The sequence below is a fragment of the Macaca nemestrina genome, chromosome 12 (genome assembly GCF_043159975.1).
Source record: "Macaca nemestrina isolate mMacNem1 chromosome 12, mMacNem.hap1, whole genome shotgun sequence".
Lineage (NCBI taxonomy): Eukaryota > Metazoa > Chordata > Mammalia > Primates > Cercopithecidae > Macaca > Macaca nemestrina.
Window position 1 is genome coordinate 18,511,478 of NC_092136.1, and position 27,601 is coordinate 18,539,078.

Below are 27,601 nucleotides of genomic sequence, written 5' to 3' on the forward strand. Positions count from 1 at the left end.
GCGTCCTGAATAAAGTGAGCCTGGCAGTGAGATGGGAGAGGGCAGTTCCTCTTCTAGCAATAGTAACTGCCTTGAAGTCTCTACCACCCCCATTTGCAGTTCTGATCAGATGCATAGGTATGTGTGTGGGGAAGCTGGGACCCTGACCTTCAGGACAAAATGAGAATAGCTTACAAAATCAGGGGATGCTTTCTGGGATACATACAGTTTTTCTACATATGCACCAGCTGCAGTACAGTGGGGGAAAGCATGGCATTGAGGAGATGAGGTTGACACAGAAGCTTGATGCTCATACTCGGGGAGAAAACAAACTTACCCTAATTCTGAATTCATCTCTAACTGCAGCCAGTGCCATGTGGGTAACCTTGGCCCTTCTGTTGTTACTGCCATTCCCATAATTCCCTCACACTGCTATTGACATGGACTGGCTACGATGCTTCCTCCTGCTCAAACAGAAAGGTCTGAGGTTTCTGTCAAACAGCAGGCCTCTAGGTGAGGAGTGGGTAAGTTTCCAGCCACAAATAGAGGAATACCATTCCAGAAGCCCCTCAGTATCAATAACTGTATAATTCTACCTTGGTACGGAGAATTTTTGGTTCTTACAGGATTCTGCCACCTGCACTCACATCTTGTGGTGCTTTCATGTTATCCAGTTGTTTGGAGGGTCTGAGGAGAGAGCTGGGGCAAATGCAAAGCTGTGGCTGTGGGGGGCTAAGATGCATATCGAAGGTTCACTCTCATAAGCTCCCTCACATCACAGGAAAGGGAAAAGAGGTCAGTATTTTGGAGTGATTGATCAAAACCAAGGTCATATATCACAGAGTGGTGGCAGCCAGTAACCAGTACCTAAGCAGTCGCCTTCTAAATCAAGTTCTTTGAGGGGCAGGAACTATATCTTATTCATGACTGTATCCTCATTTGCAGAATAGCTCCCGGCACAAAATCAGCACTCAAGAAACATTTGGTGAAATGAAGTACTGACACATACAGCAAGATGGATGAACCATGAAAACACTGTGCTATTAGGTTGGTGCAAAAGTACCTGCAGTCTTTGCCATTGAAAATAATGGCAAAACCTCAATTACTTTTACGCCAACCTAAAACATGAAACTAGTCACAAAATTTTTTTATTTTTTTCTTCCCCGAGACAGAGTCTCACTCTGTCACCAGCCTGGAGTGCAGTGGTGCGATCTTGGCTCACTGCAACCTCCGCCTCCTGGGTTCAAGCGATTCTCCTGCCTCAGGCTCCCAAGTAGCTGGAACTACTGGCGCATGCCACCACGCCCAGCTAGTTTTTGTATTTTTAGTAGAGATGGGGTTTCACCATGTTGGCCAGGATGGTCTCCATCTCTTGACCTTGTGATCCACCCGCCTTGGCCTCCCAACATGCTGGGATTATAGGCATAAGCCACTGTGCCTGGCCATTTTTTTTTTTTCTTTTTCTTTTGGAGACACAGTCTCGCTCTGTTACCCAGGCTGGAGTGCAGCAGCATGATCTCGGCTCATTGCAACCTCCGCCTCCTGGGTTCAAGCAATTCTCCTGCCTGAGCCTCCCGAGTAACTGGGATTATAGACGTGCACCACCATGCCCAGCTAATTTTTTAATTTTTAATAGAGACAGGGTTTCACCATGTTGGCCAGGCTGTTTGAACTCCTAACCTCAAATGATCCACCTGCTTCAGTCTCCCAAAGTGCTGGGATTACAGGCACGAGCCACTACGTCTGGCCAAGACCACATATACAATTCTACTTGTTTGATTTTTTTTTTTTTTTTTAAAGACAGAGTCTCACTCTGTTGCCCAGGCTGGAGTGCAGTGGTGCGATCTCAGCTTACTACAACCTCTGCCCCGCAGGGTCAAGCAATTCTCCCACCTCAGCCTCCCAAGTAATTGGGACCACAGACACATGCTACCACGCATGGCTAAGTTTTTTGTATTTTTGGTAGAGATGGGGTTTCGCCATGTCGCCTAGGCTGGTCTGGAACTCCTGAGCTCAAGCAATTCTCCCCACTTGGCTTCCCCAAGTGCTGGGATTACAGGTGTGAGCCACTGTGCCTGGTCTCAATTCTACTTATTTGAAATGCCCAGTGGATAAAGCTATAGAGACAGAAAGTAGATTAGGGGTTGCCCAGGGTTGGGGAAGATGGCAGAGTGGGGACCGAAGAGTAATGGCTAAGGGGTGTAGGATTTCTTTTTAGGGTAATGAAAACATTCTAAAACAGACCATGGTAATGGATGCACAACTCTGGAAATACATTAAAAGCCATTGAATTTTACACTTTAAATGGGTGAAGTGTATGGTATGTGAATTGTATCCCAAAAAGCTGTTAAAAAGAAATATTTGATGAATAAACAAATGAACAAATAAATATAGGATATAGTTGTTGACTCTTGTTCTTAGAGTAACTTAGAATCATGGACTATTAGAATCATGTAAAATGCCAGACAAGGAACATTCACTCACACATTCACTCATATACTGATTCATTCAGCAGGCATTTATGGAGTGTCTGGCATATATCTAGGTACTATGCTAAGTGATAGTGATTAAGCAGCAAACAAGATTACTATGGATCCTACTTGCCTCTTGGGACATACACACTCACACTTATGGTTCCTTTTCTTTATTTAGAAATTCTCTAATTATTGTCATACCTTCATTCTTAACTTCAGTATTTTTTATTTTTATTTTTTTTAAGACAGAGTCTCACTGTGTCACCCAGGTTGGAGTGCTCTGTGGCCCAGGCTGGAGTGCAGTGGAGCAATCTCAGCTCACTGCAAGCTCCGCCTCCCAGGTTCACGCTATTCTCCTGCCTCAGCCTCCCGAGTAGCTGGGACTACAGGCACCCACCACCACGCCCGGCTAATTTTTCTTTCTTTTTTTTTTTTTTTTTTTTTTTTTTAGTAGAGACGAGGTTTCACCATGTTAGCCAGGATGATCTCAATCTGACCTCATGTTCCATCTGTCTCAGCCTCCCAAAGTGCTGGGATTACAGGTGTGAGCCACCATGCCCGGCCTTAAGTTCAGTCTTGAAGGATGCTGAGTTTATCCCCCCAGATTTTGGGGCTGAATCTTCCTTAAAACGATCTGAGCCCAGGCTGACTGCGGTGGCTCATGCCTGTAATCCCAGCACTTTAGGAGGCCTAGGTGGGCAGATCATTTGAGGTCAGGAGTTTGAGACCAGCCTGGGCAACGTGGTGAAACCCCATCTCAACTAAAAATACAACAACAACAACAACAAAATTAGCCGGGCATGGTGTGCACACCTATAATTCCAGCTACTCAGGAGGCTGAGGCAGGAGAATCACTTGAACCCGGGGAGAGGCGGGGTGGAGGTTGCAGTCAGTCGAGATTGCACCACTGCACTCCAGCCTGGGCGACAGAGTGAGATTCTGTCTCAAAGAAAACAAACAAACAAACACAATTTTTAAAATAAAATGATTTCTGCCCAAAAGGGAACGATCATGGAAATTTAAAGCTAACTCCACTTGGCTGCTTTTAAATTACAAGAGATAATCTCCCATACTTTTTTTTTTTTCAGTGAAGAAAAAAATATCCAAATCTCCTTTGGATAGCAGATAAATTAAAATTATAAAACCTGAACTGCAGCTTTTACCAGTGGCCAGTTGCCATCAGGAAAGAAAAGTATCCACTGAATAATGAGGGAGAAAAAACCTACACAATTTTGAGTGTGTGATCACTAAACAGGTTTCGCACGTGACCAGCAAAACTAGGTCATGAGCTGTGAGCTGCAAAACAGCCTGCCCCACCTTGAGGCTGGCGTCTGTCACTGGGAGCAATGGAGCTCCCTTCTTCCAAGTCAGCAGAGGAGTTGGCTGGCACGTTTCAAAAGGAGTGAGGTGATTCTTGGTGCAGTGCAGCCAGTGCAGCTTTGTTTTCAGTGGGTCAAACCACAAAGCAGAAATGATGCCATGACACAGGGAGGTGGGAGCATGAGGAGACTCTGAATCTCCTTGTGCTCCTGATCCCCCATCTCTGGATTCAGGCTGACTGCAGTTCTAGTCCCGCCACTGCTACTTACAAACTATCAGTATATTCGCACAACGTTGTCACCCTGTCTGAGCCTCAGTTCCCACTTCAGTGAAGTGAGCAGTAACAGTACCCTTCCCTCAACTGGGCTTCATCACTTTCACGCCTTTTTTTTTTTTTTTTTTTGAGACCCAGTCTCACTCTTCCCCCATGCTGGAGTGCAGTGGCACAATCTCGGCTCACTGCAACCTCTCACTTGAACTCTGCCTCCCAAGTTCAAGTGATTCTCCTGCCTCAGCCTCCCAAGCAGCTGGGATTACAGGTGCCCACCACCACGCCAGGCTCATTTTTGTATTTTTAACAGAGATGGGGTTTCACCATGTTGGTCAGGTTGGTCTCGAACTCCTGACCTCAGGTGATCCATCCACCTTGGCCTCCCAAAGTAGTGGGATTACAGGCATGAGCTACTGTGCCCGGCTGCTTTCACGCCCTTCTGGTTTCCAACTGCAACCCTCTTCATCACAAGTCACTGCCAACCCTTGCCCCCTCTTTTCTCAGAATATCCTCTAGGGCTATGTGTGGGAGTGTGGGTGTGTATTTGTGTGTGTGTTTTGTTGTTGTTGTTTACCTAATCCTCTTACCACCCTCCAACTCTGTCTTCAGAGCCGGAGGCTCCCCACAGAAACCACAAAGGATCATTTTAAAGGGAAGTAAAAGTTTTTACAAGGATTAGGTGAGATAGTTAAGGTAAACAAATTTAAATAGAACAGTGAAGGTAAATGCATTCAATATAATTTAGGGAAGGTAAGGCATTCTTCAATAAACATGATTTTTGCTACATGTCCATTTGCAACCCTAGCTCAGGGTTTTTTTTTTTTTTTTGGAGATGGAATCTTGCTCTGTCGCACAGGCTGGAGTGCAATGGTGCGATCTCTGCTCACTGCAACCTCCGCCTCCCAGGTTCAAGTGATTCTCTTGCCTCTACCTCCCGAATAGCTGGCACTACAGGCAAGTGCAACCATTTCTGGCTATTTTTTTGTATTTTTAGTAGAGATGGAGTTTCAACATGTAGGTCAGGCTGGTCTTGAATACCTGGCTTCAGGTGATCTGCCTGCCTTGGCCTCCCAAAGTGCTGGGATTACAGGTGTGAGCCACCGTGCCTGGCCTAGCTCAGGTTTTGAGTTAAGTAAGTAAAAGTTAACTGAGGCATAGTCCAATATACCTCGTGTGGTTAAAAATTGTCAATGATGGTGAAACCCAACACAGAAATTAGGGGCTTCTAACTATTTCTGCCAAGTCTTGGTTCTGGACTGATCTTGAAAAGCTTCTTCTGGCATAAATAATATAATGTGCCCTTCCTTCAACTGGGGCTTTATCACCTTTATGCGCTTCCGGTCCCCAACCTCAACCCTCTTCATCACAAGTCACTGCCAACCCTTGCCCCCTGATATGGTTAGGCTTTGTGTTCCCACCTGAATCTCAACTCGAATTGTAATCCCCAGGTGTTGAGAGGGAGACCTGGTGGGAGGTGATTGGATCACACGGGCAGTTTCCCCATGCTGTTCTTGTGATAGTGAGTGAGTTCTCAAGACACTTGATGGTTTTATAAGTGTCTGGCATTTCCCCTGCCTGTGCTTCTCTCTCTGGCCACCTTGTGGAAAAGGTCCTTGCTTCCCCTTTGCCTTCTGCCATGATTGTAAGTTTCCTGAGGCCACGCGGAACTGTGAGTCAATTAAATCTCTTTTCTTTATAAATTACACAGTCTTGGGTAGTATCTTTACAGTAGCATGAAAACACAAAAATGCAGCCCCTCTTTTCTCAGAATATCCTCTAGGGTGTGCGTGTGTGTGAGGGGGGATTGGAGGAGTTTGGGCTTTTTCTTCTTCTTCATCTCGCTACCCTCCAACTCTATCTTCAGACCCTGAGGCTCCCCACAGAAACTACAAAGGATCATTTCGCTTCCCTTTGGAAATGCAGAATCTATTATGTTTTGGGGCACATCCCAAATAGACCCCTCTCCCACTGCCAGTTTCTTCCCTAAATGCTCCTTTTTTTCATCTGTATACACTTCAGGTTTCTCTAGGAAGCAGTGGCCCACAGAGAGCTGAGTTGGTTTCAAGAATCCAGGAGACGTACCTGGCTGCTTTCTGAGTGAGCTCCAGCGGGAAATCAGGACACAGTAATTGCAGCAAACAGTGATATTCTTTCATGGTCAGCAAATCTGAAGTGGAAATGGAGAGGAACACATTAGGTCTCTGCATTTCAAGTCACTGCCCTCTTTTTGTTCATTTCATGAGTTTCAGACCTGGTCTTGGTAGAGCTGCTCTTTTAAAAGCAAGTCAGTGTTAAGGGTATGCTAGTCTCTAACCTCCAGGTGTGAGATTTTTAAGATCAATATTTCTACAAAGCTTTTCCTGGGTGGGAAGCATCCAGTTACAACATTTTGGCCAAAGGAGCTTCACTGGCATGAAAGTTGGTCGAGTGAAGAGAGCAAACAAGAGAGGCACCTTCATCAGCCTTCTTTGGGTTTCCCTGTATATAAAAATCTGGAAGAACAAGTCATTTCAAAGTCAGTTAAATCTGCTGAAATTCTCTGGCATGGTAACATTTCCCACCACATGCCCAAAGACCATCCACAGAATATCTGGAAGCAGTACTAAGGCAAACAGTCTTGCTGTGTATGGAGGAGAAGAGTATAGCATAGAAACCCACAGACCTCATTACTCTGTCATCCAGTACTGCAGCAGGCTGGCTTCTTTTGAATGCCTGAACACAAATCTGGTCATCCTATTATAGGAAGCCAAGACAAAGGTCCAAGATATACAGTCAAGGTAACCAAATGATTCCTGATATACAGAAGCAGTGCTTTGGGAGAGGTGAGCCAGGATGAGGCTCTGTGGTCCAGCAGAGAACCTAGAGAGGCGAATCTCAGAGAGATTTATAGGATTCCAAGGGAGAAGAAATACACTGATGCTTAAGTTATTTTGTTGCTGCATGTACTGAAGGCAAAAGATTTTAGATCAGCCAAGGAGTAAGAATGTGCAAGTATTATCATATACCAAAGCATTTCTAATATGGAAGGGCCCGGTGATGCTAAAGTGAGAGCAATCCACCCCGAAGCCTGCCTAACTGGGAGGAGGATGAGTGAGAGGAGGGAATCCAGAGGGCATGGCTACATTTGGGGAATGAAGATGATGATCATAGGCACTTGGTTTCTTTGGATCTAAGTTAGCCCAAGCCACAGGAATCCAGATCTTCTGCCCCTGTTAGTTCGGTTGATGCTTTTCCAAGACAAAAACCCCAAATCTCCAGGGAAAGGCCTGGGTTCCTAGTACTTTTTCATCAAAGCTCAATTCAAGGTGGGGACAGAGAGTTTGACTAACCACACTGCCAAAGTCAGAAACACCAAAGGAACAGACTCAGCGTCAATATAGGTCAAAGGATCAAGATGGTTTTGTGGCACTCTCCTCTTCCCACTCGCCTGACCTCGGGCACAGCCTGGCAGGAGGTCTTGTTCTTCAAGGGAGGGAGTCATCGCCACTCGTGGTCTCAGGCTTGGGGTGAGGAAAAAGGTGAAGGGAAGGGAGAAAAGCCACTGAATCTAATGTGTTCCCACTTTATTCTCACTCCAGAACTCCCCATCTAGAGAGAAGAGAAGAGTGATTTCTGGCAGGGCAGGGAGTAAATAAAGGAAAGTTCTATCTTTGAATCATCAGTGCTTTTCTAGGCTAAACTTTGGCGGATATATCTGATAGCATTCTTAGGGAGAGTCAGAGTGTTTCATAGGAACTTACATTTATCCCCCAAATTACCTACAAAATATCCTTGGGAAGATAACAGAATGAAGGAAAGTGAAAAAATGAGAGAGAGAGAGAGAGAGAGAGAGAGAGAGAGAGAGAGTTACTTGATTAAGAAAGACAATGCTAGGAATCAACATTAGCTTCCTGGTTTCTAGACCCTAGGCCCTCTTCAGGTTTTTGATATTATTCTAACTCATGTACTTGCTTCTGAAGACAGAAGAATGATTTACAAAAATCACTGTGTGCTTCTCTAATACAACAAAAGCTCTTAAAAATATGAAAAACAGAATACATCCTGCTCACCACTTCTGGAACTTGACTCTTCTAAATGTTAAGTGAGGACAGTAGTCAGATAAAGAGATTAATGAAAATGTAAGCAAATAAACAACTTTTAATTTTGGAGAGAGTAGTTATATTATTGTTATTATTATTCTTCCACGCAGACTCTGTGTTGGGGATGTGGAGAGAGGAGTTCTAATTCTACTGAAGTAGTGACCAAATAATATCAAGGGCAGATGATTTCTGCTACTTCGAGACACTCCTCAGCTGTTGTACAGTGGGTATTGAGAGAACTATGAGTGGTAAGACTTGTTTCAAAATCAGAATACTGATAAGCATATGAGAGCTTGTTCCCTTTCTGCTCCATAGGCTAGGATTCAAATTTTGGCTCTGCGATTCACCAGGTATGTAATCTTGGGCAAATTGCTTAACATCTCTAAGTCTCAGTTTCTCATCTGTAAAATGCAAGTGATACCGACACTTTTCAGGGTTAAAGTCAATTGTAAGACAGATGATGTCTATAAAGTGCTTAGCAGAATGTCTAGAACTTAGTAACATCAAACAGTGGGAGTTTGTTTTGGTTCTGTTTTTTAAATTCTGGAGGCAAGGAGAAGAGAGGAGGAAGGTATTTGTTGCCGAGGTTTTTTTTCATTTTAAATTTTAATTAATTAATTAATTAATTTTGAGATAGGGGGCCTCACTCTGTTACCCAGGCTGGAGTACAGTGGCATAGCTCACTGCAGTCTTGAACTCCTGAGCTCAAGCGATCCTCCCGCCTCAGCCTCCCAAGTAGCTGGGACTACAAGCATATGCCACCAAGCCCTACTCATTTAAAAAATTTTATAGAGACGGGGTCTCGTGCTGTCACCCAGGCTAGTCACAAACTTCCTACCTCAGCCTCCCAAAGTGCTGGGATTACAGGCATGAGCCTGGGTGTTGCTGAGTTTGGACATTTAAACACCTAAAAGTGTTCTGCCTTGAAAGTTCTCTGTTGGGTTGCCTGAGCCAAATCTGTTTTGAACACTCTCCTGCAGTGGCCACTCACTTCCTATTCCCATGTGCCTGCTCTGTTCCAGGCTCCCCATTATGATGAACAAGCTAGCAGTCCCCCTAGCTTCTGTGGCCTGCATTTGGGCACCATTTCACCCTAATGCTCCTGTCTATTTTGGGTCCTTTAGATCTTAGAACTGTCCAGGATCTCAAAGGCCCTCTTGCAGCCCTTTGTGCTCCAGCAATAACTGTAAAGAGAGTGAGTAGTCATGGAGATCTGTGCTCAGCTCTTGAATTAACTCACTTAGGCCAGGTGCAGTGGCTCATGCCTATAATCCCAGCACTTTGGGAGGCCGAGGCAGGTGGATCACCTGAGGTCAGGAGTTTGAGACCAGCCTGGCCAACGTGGCGAAACCCCATCTCTACTAAAAATACAAAAATTATCCCAGTATGGTGGCAGGTGCCTGTAATCCAGCTACTCGGGAGGCAGGAGAATCACTCGAACCTAGGAGGCAGAGGTTGCAGTGAGCTGAGGTCACATCACTGCACTCCAACCTGGGCAACAGAGCAAGACTCCATCCCCCCCCAAAAAATAAATAAAAAATTTAAAAAAATTAACTCACTTAGCCTTCACAGCATACTACCTTATGAAGTAGACTCCATTATTCTCAGTACCATTTCACAGATGAGGATGAGAAAGCTTAGAGGGATGAAATAAGCTGGTGAGCCAGGAGAGGAGGGTCCAGGATAGGGGAGAGGAAGGGGACCTGTCTTCCCTGAGCAAGATCTCAGGCTCGAAGGGAGAGAAGGGAAGCTGATGGCTGGAGGGGCTTAACAATAATACAGTTAACATTTATTGAGCACTTCCTCTTGGGGAGGCACTGATCTAAGGGGTTTACATATGTTACCTCACTAATCTTCACTACTATTACCCTCATTTCACAGAAACAAAAACTCAGATTGTACACACTTAAGAGGTAGAACTGGAATTCAAACCCAGGCAGTCTGGCTCCAAAGCCCACTCAGCTAACATTGTCAGCACCTTGATCTTATCAGCTATAATGTGTGAGGCTTAAGAGCTTGTTTTCTCCTCCAAACTAACTGCAGGAACTAAATAGCTCCAGATGAACTGGATCAAGGAGACAATTCAAGTGAATTGACATTTTCCACGTAAGAAACCAAGTCTTAAAGGTTCTAATTACTGTTAACAGCGAAGACTGAGGCCCCAGCACAGCAGCCTCAGTTAGGCCAGAGGACATGGGCTGGGGGACACCTGTGCTGGTGGCCACACCGTGGTCTCTCATCCCCATCCTCATCTCATGCCCGCCACTCTTCTACCTGGCAGGTGCAGGGAAGTTAAGTATTGTGTATCAATAGACACTTTCTCTAGAAATCTCCCCACAATTAGAAGAGTGTCAGCCAGTAGGTCCTGCAAGTTCAAAGGCAAAGACATAATAAGGTTTTGGTGTAAGATCAAAATCAGAACACTCTCCACAAATTTGTGTGTCTCCTTTCATGGGTGGTCAGACTGCCAAATTTTCTTCTTCTAAGCCTTGCACTAGTCTCACCAATTGTGTGGCTGGCTCCAGACCAGAGGTGTTTTACGCCGTTGATCCTATCTTCTCCAGAGGCAGCACAGCATAGCATTATGGTTAATAGCATGGACTTGGGAGTTAGATTGTTCGGGTCCAAATCCTAGCTTTGCCACTGACTTCAAGTTACTTGACCTTTAAGCTCTCCATGCCTCAGTTTCCCCATTTATGAAATGACAGTATGAACACTGCAGAGTTGTTGTGAGTTAATGTAAAGTGCTTAGAACAGTGTCTGACCCATCATAAGGGCCATCTGTTAGTACTTGCTATTATTATTTTAGAAATAAAGAAACTAGGGCTCAGTGAGGTGTAATCATTTTCTCAAGGAAATAGCTAGGAAGAGGGCTGAGATTCAGACCTAGGCCTAGCACAGGCTCTGAAGGTCCTGCAAGTTCCACCCTAGCAGGTGGGATCCAGCTGGTTTGTGAAGGACTTCTGATGATAGGATTATTCACACTAGATGACTAACAGACTTTATGTCTAAGTTAAACATACAGATACCCTCCAGACAGGCCACTTTAAACAGCGCAGGGTAGTTGGGCAGGGCAGCTATATTAGTGCCAAACTCTGACTTTGCAATCAGATGACCTGGCTGCAAAACCTGGCTCTACTACTTGCCACCAGCATGACTTAGACAAGCTGTACAACTTCCCTGAACCTTGGTTTCCTTGTCTTAAAAGTGTAATAATTACAGTACCTACCTAATGGAATTGTAAAAGATCAAAAGAGGTAATATATATACTTTTCTGAAAATAGTTAGCAAAGTACTCAATAAGTGGTAGCATTATTTTATAATTATTAACTGATTAAAACTTGAAGTCCTGAAATTAAGGAATCTTTGAACTTGGCTAAAGCAATTAGCACAATGCCTGGTGCATTGCAGTATACATCTGTTGAAGGAATGAATACATAAAAACATGCCTCACATAGTGACCCAAATAAAAATTCATAGGGATAAAGTTCTGGTCACTGTGTGAACACAGAGATAGGAGGTCTCCAGGCACAGGAGGCATTTCTGCAAACTTACAGGTGTATGAGGAGAAGCCAGTAGTTGTGAAGTGTGAAAAAAGGAAAACCCCCTACATGCCAGGCACTATAATTCTCAGTAAACATGATAAACCATGGCCGGTGTACTACACTTCATGGGCTTATTGGCCTTCGCACCAAGTGCTCACTTCAATCAGCTTGAATATTTCTTTGCATAAGAATGTATCACCGATTTTCCTTTTTTTTTCAGCAGAGTCTCACTCTGTTGCCCAGGCTGGAGTGTAGTGGCACAATCTCGGCTCATGGCAACCTCCGTCTCCCGGGTTCAAGCGATTCTCCTGCCTCAAACTCCCAAGTAGCTGGGACTACAGACACGCACCACCACGTCAGGCTAATCTTTATATTTTTAGTAGAGGAGAGGTTTCAGCATGTTGGCCAGGCTGGTCTCGAACTCCTGAACTTAGGTGGTCCACCCGCCTCAGCCTCCCAAAGTGCTGGGATTACAGGCATGAGTCACTGCACCAGGCCGTGTCACTGATTTTTCTGTGAAAACCAAAGGAAGCCTAGGGTTCACTTTGCAGAAATTCACTTTATTGCTGTTACAATTCTAGCATGAATACTACTGCTTTCAAGATAAGCAGCGCTCTGACTCAAAATATTCTTCTGTTGGTCATATCCACTCTAATCCTAGAGAGTGTTAGATGAATTTACTTTAGCCAAGAAAATGAATCTAGTCAGAAATTATTGATTCCCAATATATTCAAGGGCTAACTCATTCTCACTTGTAGGAAAAGGATGTCTTTTTGACATCTGGACTGAATTCTTGCTGTGGCAAGTCCTGCTTCTGAAGCTCTGTGGGAGCAGCTTAGTCATTTCTACATCCTCCTTGCAGACCACCATGCGTACCCACATTTACTCAGAACTGTGGTGGAAGGTAGTTGTAGATCGGATACCTCTCCTCTTCCTGGGAAATGGTACCTTTGCCAGGGTCACTAAAGAAGACCCATGGAGGAGTGCCAGATGGAAGGAACTGGGGCCATATACTCATTCCTTCAGAGAAAGCCTTCCCTAAAGCCTGAAGTCAAAGACTTTTAGCTCTAAATGCATGGGGGATGAAATGGGACTCAGTCTAAATTCATTTGTGTGAGTGCCTGCATGTTGGTTGAGTGAGCTAGTGCTGGACAAGAGCTGAAGATAATGAAATGCTATAAGCCATGGGAATCCCAGAGGACTGAACAGCCTCTAGTTGGTTGGCTGCATGATCTCAATAGGACTACCACAGAGGCCAGAGAATACCACAGCCCATGTGTGGACTCTCCAATTTTCAGCTGCAATTGTTTTTATGTTCTTTTATGCAGGGGTTGTGAAGGCTCACTCTAAATGACACTCATCCTCAGCCAGGTTGCTCTGCCAAGAGATGCTCGGAAGGACATGGATAGTTCGGGGCATGACCACACCACCCCTTCCAATCCCTAGGGCACCAAGGCTTTGTTACCAGGCCACAGCTGAGTAAATACTTCTCAGTGCTACTCTGTGAGGAGGGAGAAGGGAGTGAGGGACGGTGTGGGGGAAGGGAAGAAGGAGGCAAGACATCTGATGGCTTCACTCCTCATGTAGCAGTTGGTATCACAAGTCACAGAAAGATTGCTACCCTACTAGGGCCATGTTCCTGTCAAGCAAAGACCCAGAAGACGAGAAGGCTGTGATATTCAATTTTATCTCCTCTGGCAGCACTGTTGTTTTATATTACAAATGGAGGGAAATGATAATTATTTGACTGAATGGGAAATGACCTTACAAAAGGAATGAGAAGCAATGGCCTCGAATGATACCTGTGGGGTAAAGTATTTGGGCCATTATGAACACTACCCTTTGCCAGCTCATTACTCCCCAGAGCATCTTCAGTGTGTTCCAATGGCGGCAGAAAGCCCCTTTAGGTTTTTTTTTTGAGACGGAGTCTTGCTCTGTCGCCAGGCTGGAGTGCAGTGGCACTATCGCGGCTCACTGCAAACTCCGCCTCCCGGGTTCAAGCAAGTCTCCTGCCTCAGGCTCTCAAGTACCTGAGACTACAGGCGCCTGCCACCATGCCCAGCTAATTTTTTGTACTTTTAGTGGAGACGGAGGTTCACCATGTTGGCCAGGATGGTCTCAATCTCTTGACCTCGTGATCCGCCCGCCTTGGCCTCCCAAAGTGCTGGGATCACAGGTGTGAGCCACCGCACCCGGCTGCCCCTTTAGTTTTATATTTTATTATGACTAAGCCAAACACCAAGCTAGAAATGTATTTAGTCTATTTCTATTTGGCTGTATCTTTGTTCTAGGCAAAGTGTTAAATCAGACACGGTAACAATTTTATGGCAATGTTTAAAATGAACAAAAACAACTCTCCAGGAACTGTTTATATACAGCAGGTAAAGATTTAAAGAAATTCGGGCATTTCTAACCAGGATCTCAACATTCTTCCCAGGGTCATGTAGGACATACCATGGCAATCTGCTCAGGTTTTAGGAGACCCATGGCCATCCTGAGCCACCACTGGTGGCTTAAACCACAGGCCTGATCTGATAAGAATCCCCTGTACTGTGTCGAACCCTTGGGGGTGTGTTCATCATGATGGGGCCATTAGCGATTGGAGGACCAAGGCAAGGCTTTGTTCTGGGGGAGGTCCTGTCTTAGAAAGTTTGAGGACGTGGCCGGGAGCGGTGGCTCAAGCCTGTAATCCCAGCATTTTGGGAGGCCAAGACGGGCGGATCGTCAGGAGATCGAGACCATCCTGGCTAACACGGTGAAACCCCGTCTCTACTAAAAAATACAAAAAACTAGCCGGGCGAGGTGGCGGGCGTCTGTAGTCCCAGCTACTCGGGAGGCTGAGACAGGAGAATGGCGTAAACCCGGGAGGCGGAGCTTGCAGTGAGCTGAGATCCGGCCACTGCGCCCCAGCCTGGGCTACAGAGCCAGACTCCGTCTCAAAAAAAACAAAAAAACAAAAAAACAAAAAACAAAGTTTGAGGACGTGAAACACAGGCTGCACATGGCCAGGGTGGGCAGCCGTATGTCACTGTGGAAGGAAGCACCAGTGCCAGGAGTAAAAAAAAGCCTCTCTAATAGCAACGGGGCTAGCTACTCTGGCATGGACACAGTTTCCTACCCATTATTGAGGAAATGGAAGGCAGTTTTGGACGCCAAAATGTAGAGCAGGATCTTGGCACCATAAGCGCCCAAAGGCTCCGGCAGCCCATCAAAGAAGTGACTCCAGCCTAGAATTTGCACCACCACTCACGTGCTCATGCAGCTCTACCAGGTGTTACCACCTCCCATTTTTGTTTGGAAACAGGAGGACAGGGCGGGCCCTTTGAAACGGACACCTTAGGGCCAAGGTATAATTCTCCAAGAAGCAGGTCTTGTTACAAACTCCTGAAACCCATTCCTGTTCTTAATTGAACAGAAATGGTTAAACAGGCACAAGAGCTAAACTGGAGGTTAAACCTTAATCCCTCCTAATGGTGAGTAAAGGCAAGAGAAAACATCTCGCCCTCCCAGTGGTGATATACCTCACGCAACCTTTGAAAAAGAGGCAGAGTTTTACATTTCTTTCTGCGGGGGGTGGAGGGGGGCGGGTTTAAGGCCAGAATGAAGGTTTTTATGTTGTTTTAGGGGGGAAAAGCCTACTATAGAGACACATCATGATAGAGAAAAGAACTTGGTCTGACTTCGGCAAAGGATTATACCTATCTGGGCACAACTTTTCTAGGCCTCAGTTTTCTCACCTGTAAAATAAGGATGTTGTGAGCCACTGCACCCGGACTGAAAAAAATGTTTTAATATATATACATTTTAAAAAATAGAAATCTAGGTCTGGTGCAGTGGCTCATGCTTGTAATCCCAGCACTTTGGGAGGCCAAGACGGGAGAATTGCTTGAGCCCAGGAGTTCAAGACCAGCCTGGGCAACATAGTGAGACCTCATTTCCATAAAAAATAAAAATGAAAAAATTAGCTGTGCATGGTGGCACACGCCTGTAGTCCCAGCTACTTGAGAGACTGAGGTGGGAGGATGGCTTGAACCCAGGAGGTTAAGGCTGCAGTGAGCAGCCTGCACCACTGCACCCCAGCCTGGGTGACTGAGTGAGACCCTGTCTCAAAGAAATAACAAATGAAAATCTTGTCAGGAATCTTAATATTTAATATCTATAAAAACAAAGCCTTTTTTAGCCAACTTTCTCTTCAACAGCTCTCACCCAGACGAGAAGTTGAGGAAAGAAGGCCTGAGGTGCTACCTTAAAACTCTAGAGCTCTACAAAGGGCAGTTAGGCAGTTAGGCCCTAACACCTAAGTAGGTCTTGCATAGTGCAGTGGTTAAGAGTACAGGCTCAGGATGGGCACAGTGGCTCACGCCTGTAATCCCAGCACTTTGGGAGCCAGAGGCGGGCAGATCACTTGGTCAGGAGTTTGAGACCAGCCTGGCCAACACGGTGAAACCTCATCTATACTAAAAATACAAAAATTAGCTGGGCCTGGTGGTGCGTGCCTGTAATCCCAGCTACTTAGGAGGCTGAAGCAGGAGAACTACTTGAACCTGGAAGGTGGAGGTTGCAGTACACCAAGATCACACCACTGCACTCCAGTCTGGGCAACATGACACAGCAAGACTCCATCTCAAAAAAAAAAAAAAAAAAAAAAAAAAAAAAATCAAGGCTCCTGAATCAGCCAATCTGGGTCCAAATCTTGGTTCTTCTGCTAACTAGCCATGTGACATTGGGCAAGCCAATTAGAAATGAGAGTGAATATAGTAATAATGGTATGAATAATGATAATGCTAATCAGGAATTCTTGAGAAGATTAAAAAATCATTTTTTTTAAAAGGAAGATATGGTAAATTAAGCTGCTGGTACATGGCACAGATAAGCATCCAATCAACAGTACCTGCTCTTATTACTTTCCTTCATTTAAGGCACACAGACACAGGTGGGATGGCACCTGTGTAACAAAAGGCACAATTTATCAGAGTTCTCCTTCAGCTCCAGCCAGTGGGTGGCTGAAACGATCTTATTTCTTATCTCTTGATTATTTTATCATGCCTTTGTTCTTTATTGATGAACGGATAACAGAGTTCCTGCCTGAAGGCAGGTGCGCCACTTTCCCGGACTGTCAGTGCACTGCCAATCCTCTGTCGCCTCACTTTTAATAGTGCTGATGGCTCATCATATTTGCAGACATGGTAGAATTATGCAAACCATTTTTATATGCATTATCACTTTTGATCCCCATAAGAATTCTGTGGGGCAGGGAAAAGAAAATGGTATTAAATCCCCTTTTTTTTTTTTTTGAGATGCAGTCTCGCTCTGTCGCCCAGGCTGGAGTGCAGTGGCCGGATCTCAGCTCACTGCAAGCTCCGCCTCCCAGGTTTATGCCATTCTCCTGCCTCAGCCTCCCGAGTAGCTGGGACTACAGGCGCCCACCACCTCGCCTGGCTAATTTTTTGTATTTTTTTTTTTTAGTAGAGACGGGGTTTCACCGTGTTAGCCAGGATGGTCTCGATCTCCTGACCTTGTGATCCACCCGTCTCGGCCTCCCAAAGTGCTGGGATTACAGGCTTGAGCCACCGCGCCAGGCCTAATTCCCATTTTTATAGACATGGAAAATGAGGCTCAGCAAAGGACAAAATTGCCGCATAAGTGGTAGTTCCTGGATCAGATCAAGCCTTCTCATTCAAAGGCTGGCCTTTCTCATTCAAAGGCTACACAGGCTGGCTCCCTATGATGTCCTTTTCTTTTTGCTGTAAGTCTCTGGGAACTCAGCCTGCTTTTCCTTCGTCTATGGATAAAAAACACCTGGCACAGTGAATTCCCACAGTGAGAACCCAGTAAATGTTAGCTGCAACTGATATTATTATTTTGTGTATTCTTTAATTTTATTCTTTTTTTTTTCTTTTTTTGAGATAGGGTCTTGCTCTGTTGCCCAGGCTGGAGTGCAGTGGCGTCACGTGGGCTTGCTGCAACCTCCACTTCCTGGGCTCAAGCAATCCTCCCACCTCAGCTCCCCAAATAGTTGTGACCACAGTCACATGCCACCATGCCTGGCTAATTTTTGTATATTTTGTAGAGACAAAGTTTTGCCATGTTGCTCAGGCTGGTCTCAAACTCCTGAGCTCAAGCAGTCCACCTGCCTCAGCCTCCCAAAGTGCTGGGATTACAGGCGTAAGCCACCATGCTGGCCATTATTTTAATTTTTTTAGAGATAGGGTCTCACTCTGTCACCCAGGCTGGAGTGCAGTGGCATGATCATAGCTCACTACAGCCTGGAACTCCTTGGGTTCAAACGCTCTTCCTACCTTAGCCTAGGTGGGATGTAGTTAGACTACAGGCATGCACCATCATGCCTGGCTAATTTTTTCATTTTTATTTTTTCTAGAGACAGAGTCTCGATATGTTGCCCAGGCTGCTCTGGAACTCCTGCCCTCAAATGATCCTTCTGCCTTGGCCTCCCAAAGCACTGGGATTATAGGTGTGAGCTATCGCACCTGTCCAGTGATTATTATTGTGAACATTTAAATCTCCCACTAGCTATTCCATCTCTTTCTATCACCTTTTGTCATAGGGTGACTCCAGGGTCAGATGTAGTCTATCTGGCTCGTAACTTCCTTGCTTCCCCCCAAACTGACAGGTCCTTTCTATTTTAAGTGACTTGCTACTGATACCTATAAGAAAATAGAGAAGAGACAACAAAATTAATAAATAGTTAAAGCCATTATAAGCCTGTATCTTCAATTTTAACAGGACTAGACACAGAGGAGGAAAAGTATATTTAATTTACATATATAAAAAATACTTCCCACTTTTTTTTTTTTTTTTTTTTTGAGACAGAATCTTGCTCTGTCACCCAGGATGGCTGCAGCAGTTTAATCTCAGCTCACTACAACCTCTGCTTCGTGGGTTCAAGCAATTCTCGTGCCTCAGCCTCCCATGTAGCTGGGATTACAGGAATGTGCCACCATGCCTGGCTAATTTTTATATTTTTAGTAGAGATGGGTTTTCACCATGTTGGCCAGGCTGGTCTTGAACTCCTGACCTCAAGTGATTTGCCAGCCTTGGCCTCCCAAAGTGCTGGGGTTACAGGCATGAGCCACTGCTCCTGGCCCTACTACCTTTTTCTTTGCAATTTAAAATCAGGCTTATCGTTAGGATGAAATTTTATGTTATTAGCAAAACTGTCTGATGAGAACTTGAGAGAAAGCCACAGAAAACAAGAAATAATAAAAGTTATTATACTTCCTCTGAGCTTTCCACTGTCCAAAGCAGCCACAGAATAAATAAGAAGTGGAACAGATTATGCATTTGATTTTCTTAAAATGCGTTTTCCTTCTTTTCTAAATAAATATAAACAGAAGCAGTGGCTAACGGGGTTACTTACTCACTGAGGGTGAGTGGAACCAAGACAGACTAAAAATAAAAAAGCAACAATCTAAGTTCTCTGGTTCTTGATGGGTGTGCGAGCAGGGGAGGGCAGTGGCCAGCATGTAGGCGTGCTTATGAAGACCACAGCCTGTTTTCTCGTCAGAATCCGCTAGCTCCTACCAATGATGATGGATTTACGGCTACCTATCAACTGAAAAAACAGACGTAAGGAACAGAAACAGCAAGAACCAGAAAGAAGACTGGATATAGATAAACACACACATCTCTTCAGATGAATCCACCTTTGTCTTTCCTGCTGTTTTGTCTTTTGTGGGCATATGTAATGTACCCTATCTATAATTATATGGATACGTATCGGGAAGAGAATGAGGCAGCTAGAGAAAGAAGAGTGTCTGACTCTTTTGGGACTTGATGGGAAAGGAAATTGATGTTAGCAGTTACTGTTTCTTAAAGCCATCAGCTTTGTTTTTCAAAGTATGGTTTCCTGGTAAAGGATACTTTGCCTGTAATGTGAGTGAATCACTCATCTTATTTTAATAAAAATATGAACCAAATGATAGTGCTCTCCATCCTGGGAAACGACACAATAGTTAGGCTTTCTGAACCCTGATCCTTATCTTTCACTGGGACTGGCAGGCATACAAAAAATAAAGAAAAAAATGAAAAATATCCAGTGGCATCAGGGTGAATCCACCCAACTTCTTTTTTGTTTTTGTTTGTTTTTTTTTTTTTTGAGATGGAGTCTCACTCAGTCGCCCAGGCTGGAGTACAGTGGCGCAATCTCGGCTCACTGCAAGCTCCACCTCCTGGGTTCACACCATTCTCCTCCCTCAGCCTCCCGAGTAGCTGGGACTACAGGTGCCTGCCACCTCGCCTGGATAATTTTTTGTATTTTTTTTTTAGTGGAGATGGGGTTTCACCGTCTCCATCTCCTAACCTTGTGATCCGCCCACCTCAGCCTCCCAAAGTGCTGGGATTACAGGTGTGAACCACCGTACCCAGCCCCAACTTCTTTTATGCACAAGAATTCTGAAAGACAAAATCTGGTTTTACTCACTGGGGTTTGGTCTCCCCATCAATGGGTGGCCTTCCATTGGGTACTAACTCTGTGCCTCAATTTATTCCTGTCATGCCTCACATGTAAATAAATGATCAAGGCTGATTAGATTAAGTAAAATATATTTTAAAGTATATAAGATTGTATATCCTTTTGAATTTTGTCATTTTCATGTATAACCTATTTTTAAAATTAAGAAAATAAACAAAAGTATGAGCAATGAGAAGACATCAAAGGATTTTTATAAAGTAAGACCATTAAAGCCGGGTGCGGTGGCTTATGCCCCAGCACTTTGGGAGGCTGAGGCAGGCAGATCATGAGGTCAGGAGTTCTAGACCAGCTTGACCAACATGGTGAAACCCCATCTCTACTAAAAATACAAAAATTAGCTGGGCGTGGTGGCACGTGCCTGTAATCCCAGCTACTCAGGAGGCTGAGGCAGAAGAATTGCTTGAACCTAGGAGGCGGAGGTTGCAGTGAGCCGAGATTACACCACTACACACCAGCCTGGGTGACAGAATGAGGCTCCGTCTCAAGAAAAAAAAAGACCATTAAGAACTATTTGAAAATGTACAAACCTTTTAATCTCAATAATTGTGACGGTTGCTTCTGGGTCTAACATTCTAGGATTCTTTCATTGTCATTCCCTGTGGTTGAGGAAGTAGCCCAAAGACTAGGTAGTGCATAATTTGTTTTTGTTTGTTGGTTTTTTGAGATGGAGTCTCACTCTTGTCACTCAGGCTGAAGTGCAATGGCATGATCTCGGCTCACTGCAACGTCCACCTCCTGGGTTCAAGCCACCGTGCCAGCTTATTTTTGTATTTTTAGTAGAGGTGGGATTTCACCACGTTGGCCAGGCTAGTCTCGAACTCCTGACCTCAGGTGATCCACCTGCCTCAGCCTCTCAAAGTGTTGGGATTATGGGCATGAGCCTCCGCGCCCAGCCATAATCTGACCATCTAGCACATAACTTCCTAGCAGAGTGGGAATGCTGTGAACTCTCCCTCTGCCACCTATCTTGTTTTCCTGCTTTATTTTTTCTCCAGAGCAGTAACTGTCTCCCCAACAGAAGCTCCAAGACAGCAAGAATTTTGACTTTTATTCATTGTGGGTTCCTGATAGATAACCATTAGAGGAGCAAGACTGCTGTGAAGAATACATGAGATAATACTTGTGAAGCTCTTAGCACTCACTGTCTGGGACAGAGAATGTAGCTGGCAGGCAGGTTTTGTTTGACTTGAAGTGAACTTTTTAAATTTCGAGGCAAAACATTAAGATATTTCTTACAACACAATCTAGATTTCAGATAGCTCTCTTTTTTAGAAAAAATCAGAAGATCTGGCAATGATGGGCCAGCATTCCAGCACGACCACAATCAGCTGGAGCTGGGTAAGAGGATGCCTTTGCCAGTTTACCACCAAAAACACCTATGCTTCTTACATTACCTGCCTGGCCAGTGTTGGCGTCTGAATTTTCAACCCAGATGAGGAATTTCTCTTTGGAAGCTTTACAATAAAGATTTAATTCATCTGATGAAATGAGTTTTTTTTTTTTTTTTTTTTTTTTTTTTAGACGGAGTCTTGCTCTGTCACCCAGGCTGGAGTGCAGTGGCCGGATCTCAGCTCACTGCAAGCTCCGCCTCCCGGGTTTATGCCATTCTCCTGCCTCAGCCTCCCGAGTAGCTGGGACTGCAGGCGCCCGCCACCTCGCCCGGCTAGTTTTTTGTATTTTTTAGTAGAGACGGGGTTTCACGGGGTTAGCCAGGATGGTCTCGATCTCCTGACCTCGTGATCCGCCCGTCTTGGCCTCCCAAAGTGCTGGGATTACAGGCTTGAGCCACCGCGCCCGGCCTTGATGAAATGAGTTTAAGATGAAAATAAAGTACATGACCTCATGATATTAATAGGAAAGAGCAAAATAAAAATTGTTATTTAGAGTATGGTTCCATTTTTACTTTAAAATAAAAAAAAAGAAAAATTTGCATAGGGAAAATAATGGAATACATCAACAGTTAACCATAGTAGTTGCCTCTGTGTTTGGGGACTGTGGGTGATGTGTGCTTTCTTGCAATCAGAAGAATAAGATTTATTTTTTGGCTGGGTGCGGTGGCTCATGCCTTTAATCCCAGCACTTTGGGAGGCTGAAGCTGGTGGATCACTTGAGGTCAGGAGTTCGAGACCAGCCTGGCCGACATGGCAAAACCATATTTCCACTAAAAATACAAAAATTAGACAGGCATGATGGTGCACACTTGTAATCCCAGCTATTCGGGAGGCTGAGGAAGAACTGCTTGAACCTGGTAGGCGGAGGTTGCAGTGAGCCGAGATCTCACCACTGCACTCCAGCCTGGGTGGCAGAGCAAGACTCTATCTAAAACACAAAAAAAGATTTATTTAAGATTTATTTTTTAAAAAGCCATTTTGATTTATGGTATGTCAATTGCATCTCAACAAAGCTGTGGAAGGAAGGCAGGCCGGCAGGCGGGAAACCATCCACAGAGATGGTCAAGTGTGTACCTTCCTTCAGAAACCTGTTTCCATGTCCCTCGTTCTCAGTGGCTCTTTCTTCCCCCCCAAGTCACCTGAATGCCATTTAGTTCCTTTACTACACCTTATTTTGTCCATGATGAAAAGATCATCATCTTTTATAATTCTTTCTATGTTTTTGAATTTTATTATAATGACCCTCGGTCCTCCCTTATAGAGATGTTCAGGCTCATTGATGGCATAATAAGGTTATAAACCCCTTGAAATGAGGGCAGGAGTGACAGGAAAAACATCTATCAAAATAAGGGCATAGAACTGAATAGTTACAATATCCTCCATAGATTTCATTTTTCATATATATATATATATATATATATTTTTTTTTTTTTTAGACATGGTCTTGCTCTGTTGTCAGGCTGGAGTGCAGTGGTGTGATCATAGCTTACTATACCCTTGAATTCCTGGGCTGAAGTGATCCTTCTGCCTCAGCCTCCAGAGTAGCTGAGACTATAAGCACACATCACTATGCTCAGCAATTTTTTTTTTTTGGTAGGGATGTCACTGTGTTTACTATGTTGCGCAGGCTGTTTTCAAACCCTGGGCTCATGCGATCCTCCTAAAGTGTTGGGATTATAGGCATAAACCATCGTGCTGGGCCATTTTTCTAATCTTTAACCATATTTATTGATAGTTTTCCTTCCTTTCCACAGCCTAAGATGATTGTTTCCTCCTGGGAACAGCATGGCAGAGCAGAAGGGCAGGCTTGGGATACTTGGAACCCTGCCTTGACTCTGCCAGACTACCTCACTTAAACAAGCTACTTACTCTTAGGACTCAATTTATCTGTAAAAAAGAGATAATAATCAATTGCTATTTACTTGACGGTAAAAGGCCAGACCTATGAGACCATGATTCCCGAGGTTCTTTTAAGTTGTGAAGTCACAGGTTGGATCAACTTCCAAAGCTGAGAATAATGGGATTTTTTTTCAGGTATCTGTACCCTACACAGTAATATCTAGTCAATTTAAAACTTAACTAGCAGGCAATGTCAAATATCTAAATGTCAGTAAGTCTCCAAGTAGGCAAGAGGATTTCATGAAGTCCACATACAAAAGCTTGTATGGCTAACTTACAGGCTTCCAAGACATACTGATTATACTTACAGTTTTAACAGGGTTGGCCACTAATTTCTAAGCCCAATACAGATTAGACAGGGTAAACAGGGAGAGGAAAAAGAACTGTAATTAGGCATCAACTACATGACCTAACAGAGAGGCAGAAAAAGATATTTAAAATATAATCTGGATGCATTTAGGGCATATTTCAGTGGGTCCTGAAGGCAATAATGTTTTCCAGCAGAGTAAAATAATTTATGATGACAAAGATGATGCTTAGATGCCTAGAGGAGTTAAATTATATAAGATGGCAGGGAAGGCCACTGTATACATATCATATACATTTTAAAGATTTCCATGTAAGTTATATTAAAAACAACAAAAAATGTGGTACCCAAATTTAAACTATAAAATAGGAGGCTGTAAAACTGTAAAACTCTTCTGCATCTTTGGATGTTTACTGTCTCTAAACCATTTATTGATCACTGCTTCTGTAGTGCCTCATGGTGCTACCTGTTTTTAAGCTGCTGTACTGAGTGCTGTGCATCATTATTCTCATTGAGTGTCTCGCAGCAGTCCTATAGGGTTAAGTACTGTCCTCACTTTACTTGCAGACACAGGACGGTGAAGTAATTTGCCCAGTTACATAACTAGCAAGAGGCAAGCACATTCGAGCTTTGAATCATGGATCTGCCAGATTCCAAAGCACATGCTTTTACAGATTCCACTATTTATTGGTGGTTGAATTATTGATTTATTTGTCTATTTGACCCATCACCATCCCATTATTGTTCTCAGCATTGGAAGTTAGTCCACTCTGTGACTTCACAACTTAAAAGAGCCTTGGGAATCACAGGATCATAGATCAGGCCTTTTGCTCTGAAGTAAATAATTGACTATCTCCATTTTACAGATAGAGAAACTAAGGCTTAAAGAGTAAGTGGCTTGCTCAAGTGAGGTAGTCTGACAGAGTCAAGGCAGGGTTCGAAGATCCCATTAGACCAACTCTTGAGGGTAGGGACTCCATCTCACTTGCTTGTACATACCATAGGAACTGGCACACAGTCTGCAGTTAAAAAATGTTCAATGATCCCCGCACTTTGGGAGGCCAAGACGGGTGGATCACGAGGTCAGGAGATTGAGACCATCCTGGCTAACACAGTGAAACCCCATCTCTACTAAAAAAAAAATTCAAAAAACTAGCCGGGAGAGGTGGTGGGTGCCTGTAGTCCCAGCTACTCGGGAGGCTGAGGCAGGAGAATGGCGTAAACCCGGGAGGCGGAGCTTGCAGTGAGTGGAGATTGCGTCACTGCACCCCAGCCTGGGCAACAGAGCGAGACTCCATCTCAAAAAAAAAAAAAAAAAAAAAAGTTCAATGATTTTTATCCCTATGCCTCCCTATACAGATGTGAAACCCTAAAAGCAATGTAGTATATCTCAATGCATCTCAACATATGATCATGAATCACCTGCCCCAAACCCACAGAAGCGAAATCAGAATCCCTGGGGTCAAGAGAGTGAGAATCTACATTTAATTAAATAGATCAGGTGACTCTTAGGATTGTCCTCATGGTTGAAAGCACATTTTTTGAAGTTAGTCAATCCTGGGTTCCTGAGTTCACATCTCAGCTCTACTAGTTACTAGACAAATGATCTGGGGCAAGTGAGTCACTTAACTTTTTTGAGCTTCAATTCCATCATCATTAAAATGGGGATAAGGCTGGGCATGGTGGCTCATGTCTGTAATCTCAGCACTTTGGGAGACCAAGGTGGGCAGATCACCTGAGGTTGGGAGTTTGAGACCAGCCTGACCAACATGGAGAAACCCCCGTCTCTATTAAAAATACAAAACTAGCCAGGTGTGGTGGTGCATGCCTGTACTCCCAGCTACTTGGGAGGCTGAGGCAGGAGAATCGCTTGAACCTGGGAGGTGGAGGCTGTAGTGAGCCGAGGTCGCACCATTACACTCTAGCCTGGGCAACAAGAACGAAACTCCATCTCAAAAAAATAAAATAAATAAAATACAAAATAAGTGGGGGGTGTTACAAGACGGCCGAACAGGAACAACTCTGGTCTGCAGCTCCCAGCGTGATCTACGCAGAAGATGGGTGATTTCTGCATTTCCAACTGAGGTACCTGGTTCATCTCATTGGAACTGGTTGCAAAGTGGGTGCAGCCCACGGAGGGTGAGCTGAAGCAGGATGGGGCATTGCCTCACCTGGGAAGCACAAGGGGTTGGGGGAATTCCCTTTCCTAGCCAAGGGAAGCCAATGACAGACTACCTGGAAAAACGGGACACTCTCCGCCCAAATACAGCACTTTTCCCAAGGTCTTAGCAACCGGCAGACAAGGTGATTCTCTCCTGTGCCAAGCTTGGCGGGTCCCACGCCCACAGAGCCTTGCTCACTGCTAGCGCAGCAGTCTCAGGTGGCAGCCTGGCTGGGGGAGGGGCATCCACCATTGGTGAGGCTTGAGTAGGTAAACAAAGTGGCTGGGAAGCTCAAACTGGATGGAGCCCACTGCAGCTACTAGTAGGTCTAGACCTACTGCCTCTAGACTCCATCTCTGTGGGCAGAGCATAGCTGAACAAAAGGCAGCTTCTGCAGACTTAAATATCCCTGTCTGACAGCTCTGAAGAGAGTAGTGGTTCTCCCAGCATGGCGTTTGAGCTCTGAGAACGGACAGACTCCCTCCTCAAGTGGGTCCCTGATCCCCGTGAAGCCTAACTGGGAAACACCTCCCAGTAGGGGCCAACAGCAACTTCATATAGGTGGCTGTTCTCTGGGACGAAGCTTCCAGAGGAAGGATCAGGCAGTAATATTTGCTGCTCTGCAGCCTCTGCTGGTGATACCCAGGCAAACAGGGTCTAGAGTGAACCTCCAGCAAACTCCAACAGACCTGCAGCTGAGGAACCTGACTGTTAGAGAAGGAAAACTAACAAACAGAAAGGAATAACATCAACATCAACAAAAAGGATATCCACACCAAAACCCCATCTGTAGGTCACCAACATCAAAGACCAAAGGTAGATAAAACCACAAAGATGGGGAGAAACCAGAGCAGAAAAGCTGAAAATTCTAAAAATCAGAGCACCTCTTCTCCTCCAAAGTATTGCAGCTCCTCACCAGCAATGGAACAAAGCTGGATGGAGAATGATGAGTTGACAGAAGTTGGCTTCAGAAGGCTGGTAATAACAAACTTCTCCGAGCTAAAGGAGAATGTTTGAACCCATCGGAAGAAAGCTAAAAACCTTGAAAAAAGATTAGACGAATGGTTAACTGGAATGAACAGTGTAGAGAAGACCTTAAATGACCTGATGGAGCTGAAAACCATGGCACAAGAACTTCGTGACACATGCACAAGCTTCAATAGCTGATTCAATCAAGTGGAAGAAAGGGTATCGGTGATTGAAGATCAAATTAATGAAATACAGCAAGAAGACAAGGTTAGAGAAAAAAGACTAAAAAGAAACGAACAAAGCCTCCGAGAAATATGGGACTATGTGAAAAGACCAAATCTGCATTTGATTGGTGTACCTGAAAGTGATGGGGAGAATGGAACCAAGTTGGAAAAGCCTCTTCAGGATATTATCCAGGAGAACTTCCCCAACCTAGCAAGGCAGGCCAACATTCAAATTCAGGAAATACAGAGAACACCACAAAGATACTCCTTGGAATAGCAACCCCAAGACACATAATTGTCAGATTCACCAAGGTTGAAATGAAGGAAAAAGTGTTAAGGGCAGCCAGAGAGAAAGGTTGAGTTACCCACAAAGGGAAGCCCATCAAACTAACAGCGGATCTCTCGGCAGAAATCCTACAAGCCAGAAGAGAGTGGGAGCCAATATTCAACATTCTTAAAGAAAAGAATTTTCAACCAGAATTTCATATCC

General features: G+C 44.5%; 1 protein-coding gene across 11 annotated transcripts in view; it reads right to left on the bottom strand.

Moving 5' to 3' along the window:
* CSTPP1 (centriolar satellite-associated tubulin polyglutamylase complex regulator 1) overlaps positions 1-27,601 on the bottom strand; it is a 230,199-nt gene that overhangs the window by 22,323 nt on the left and 180,275 nt on the right. For all 11 annotated transcript variants that reach the window (XM_011724338.3, XM_011724340.3, XM_011724336.3 and 8 more), the window contains one exon: positions 6,127-6,211. In XM_011724338.3, the coding sequence (XP_011722640.1) occupies positions 6,127-6,211 (85 nt within the window). The remainder of the gene's footprint in view (positions 1-6,126; positions 6,212-27,601) is intronic.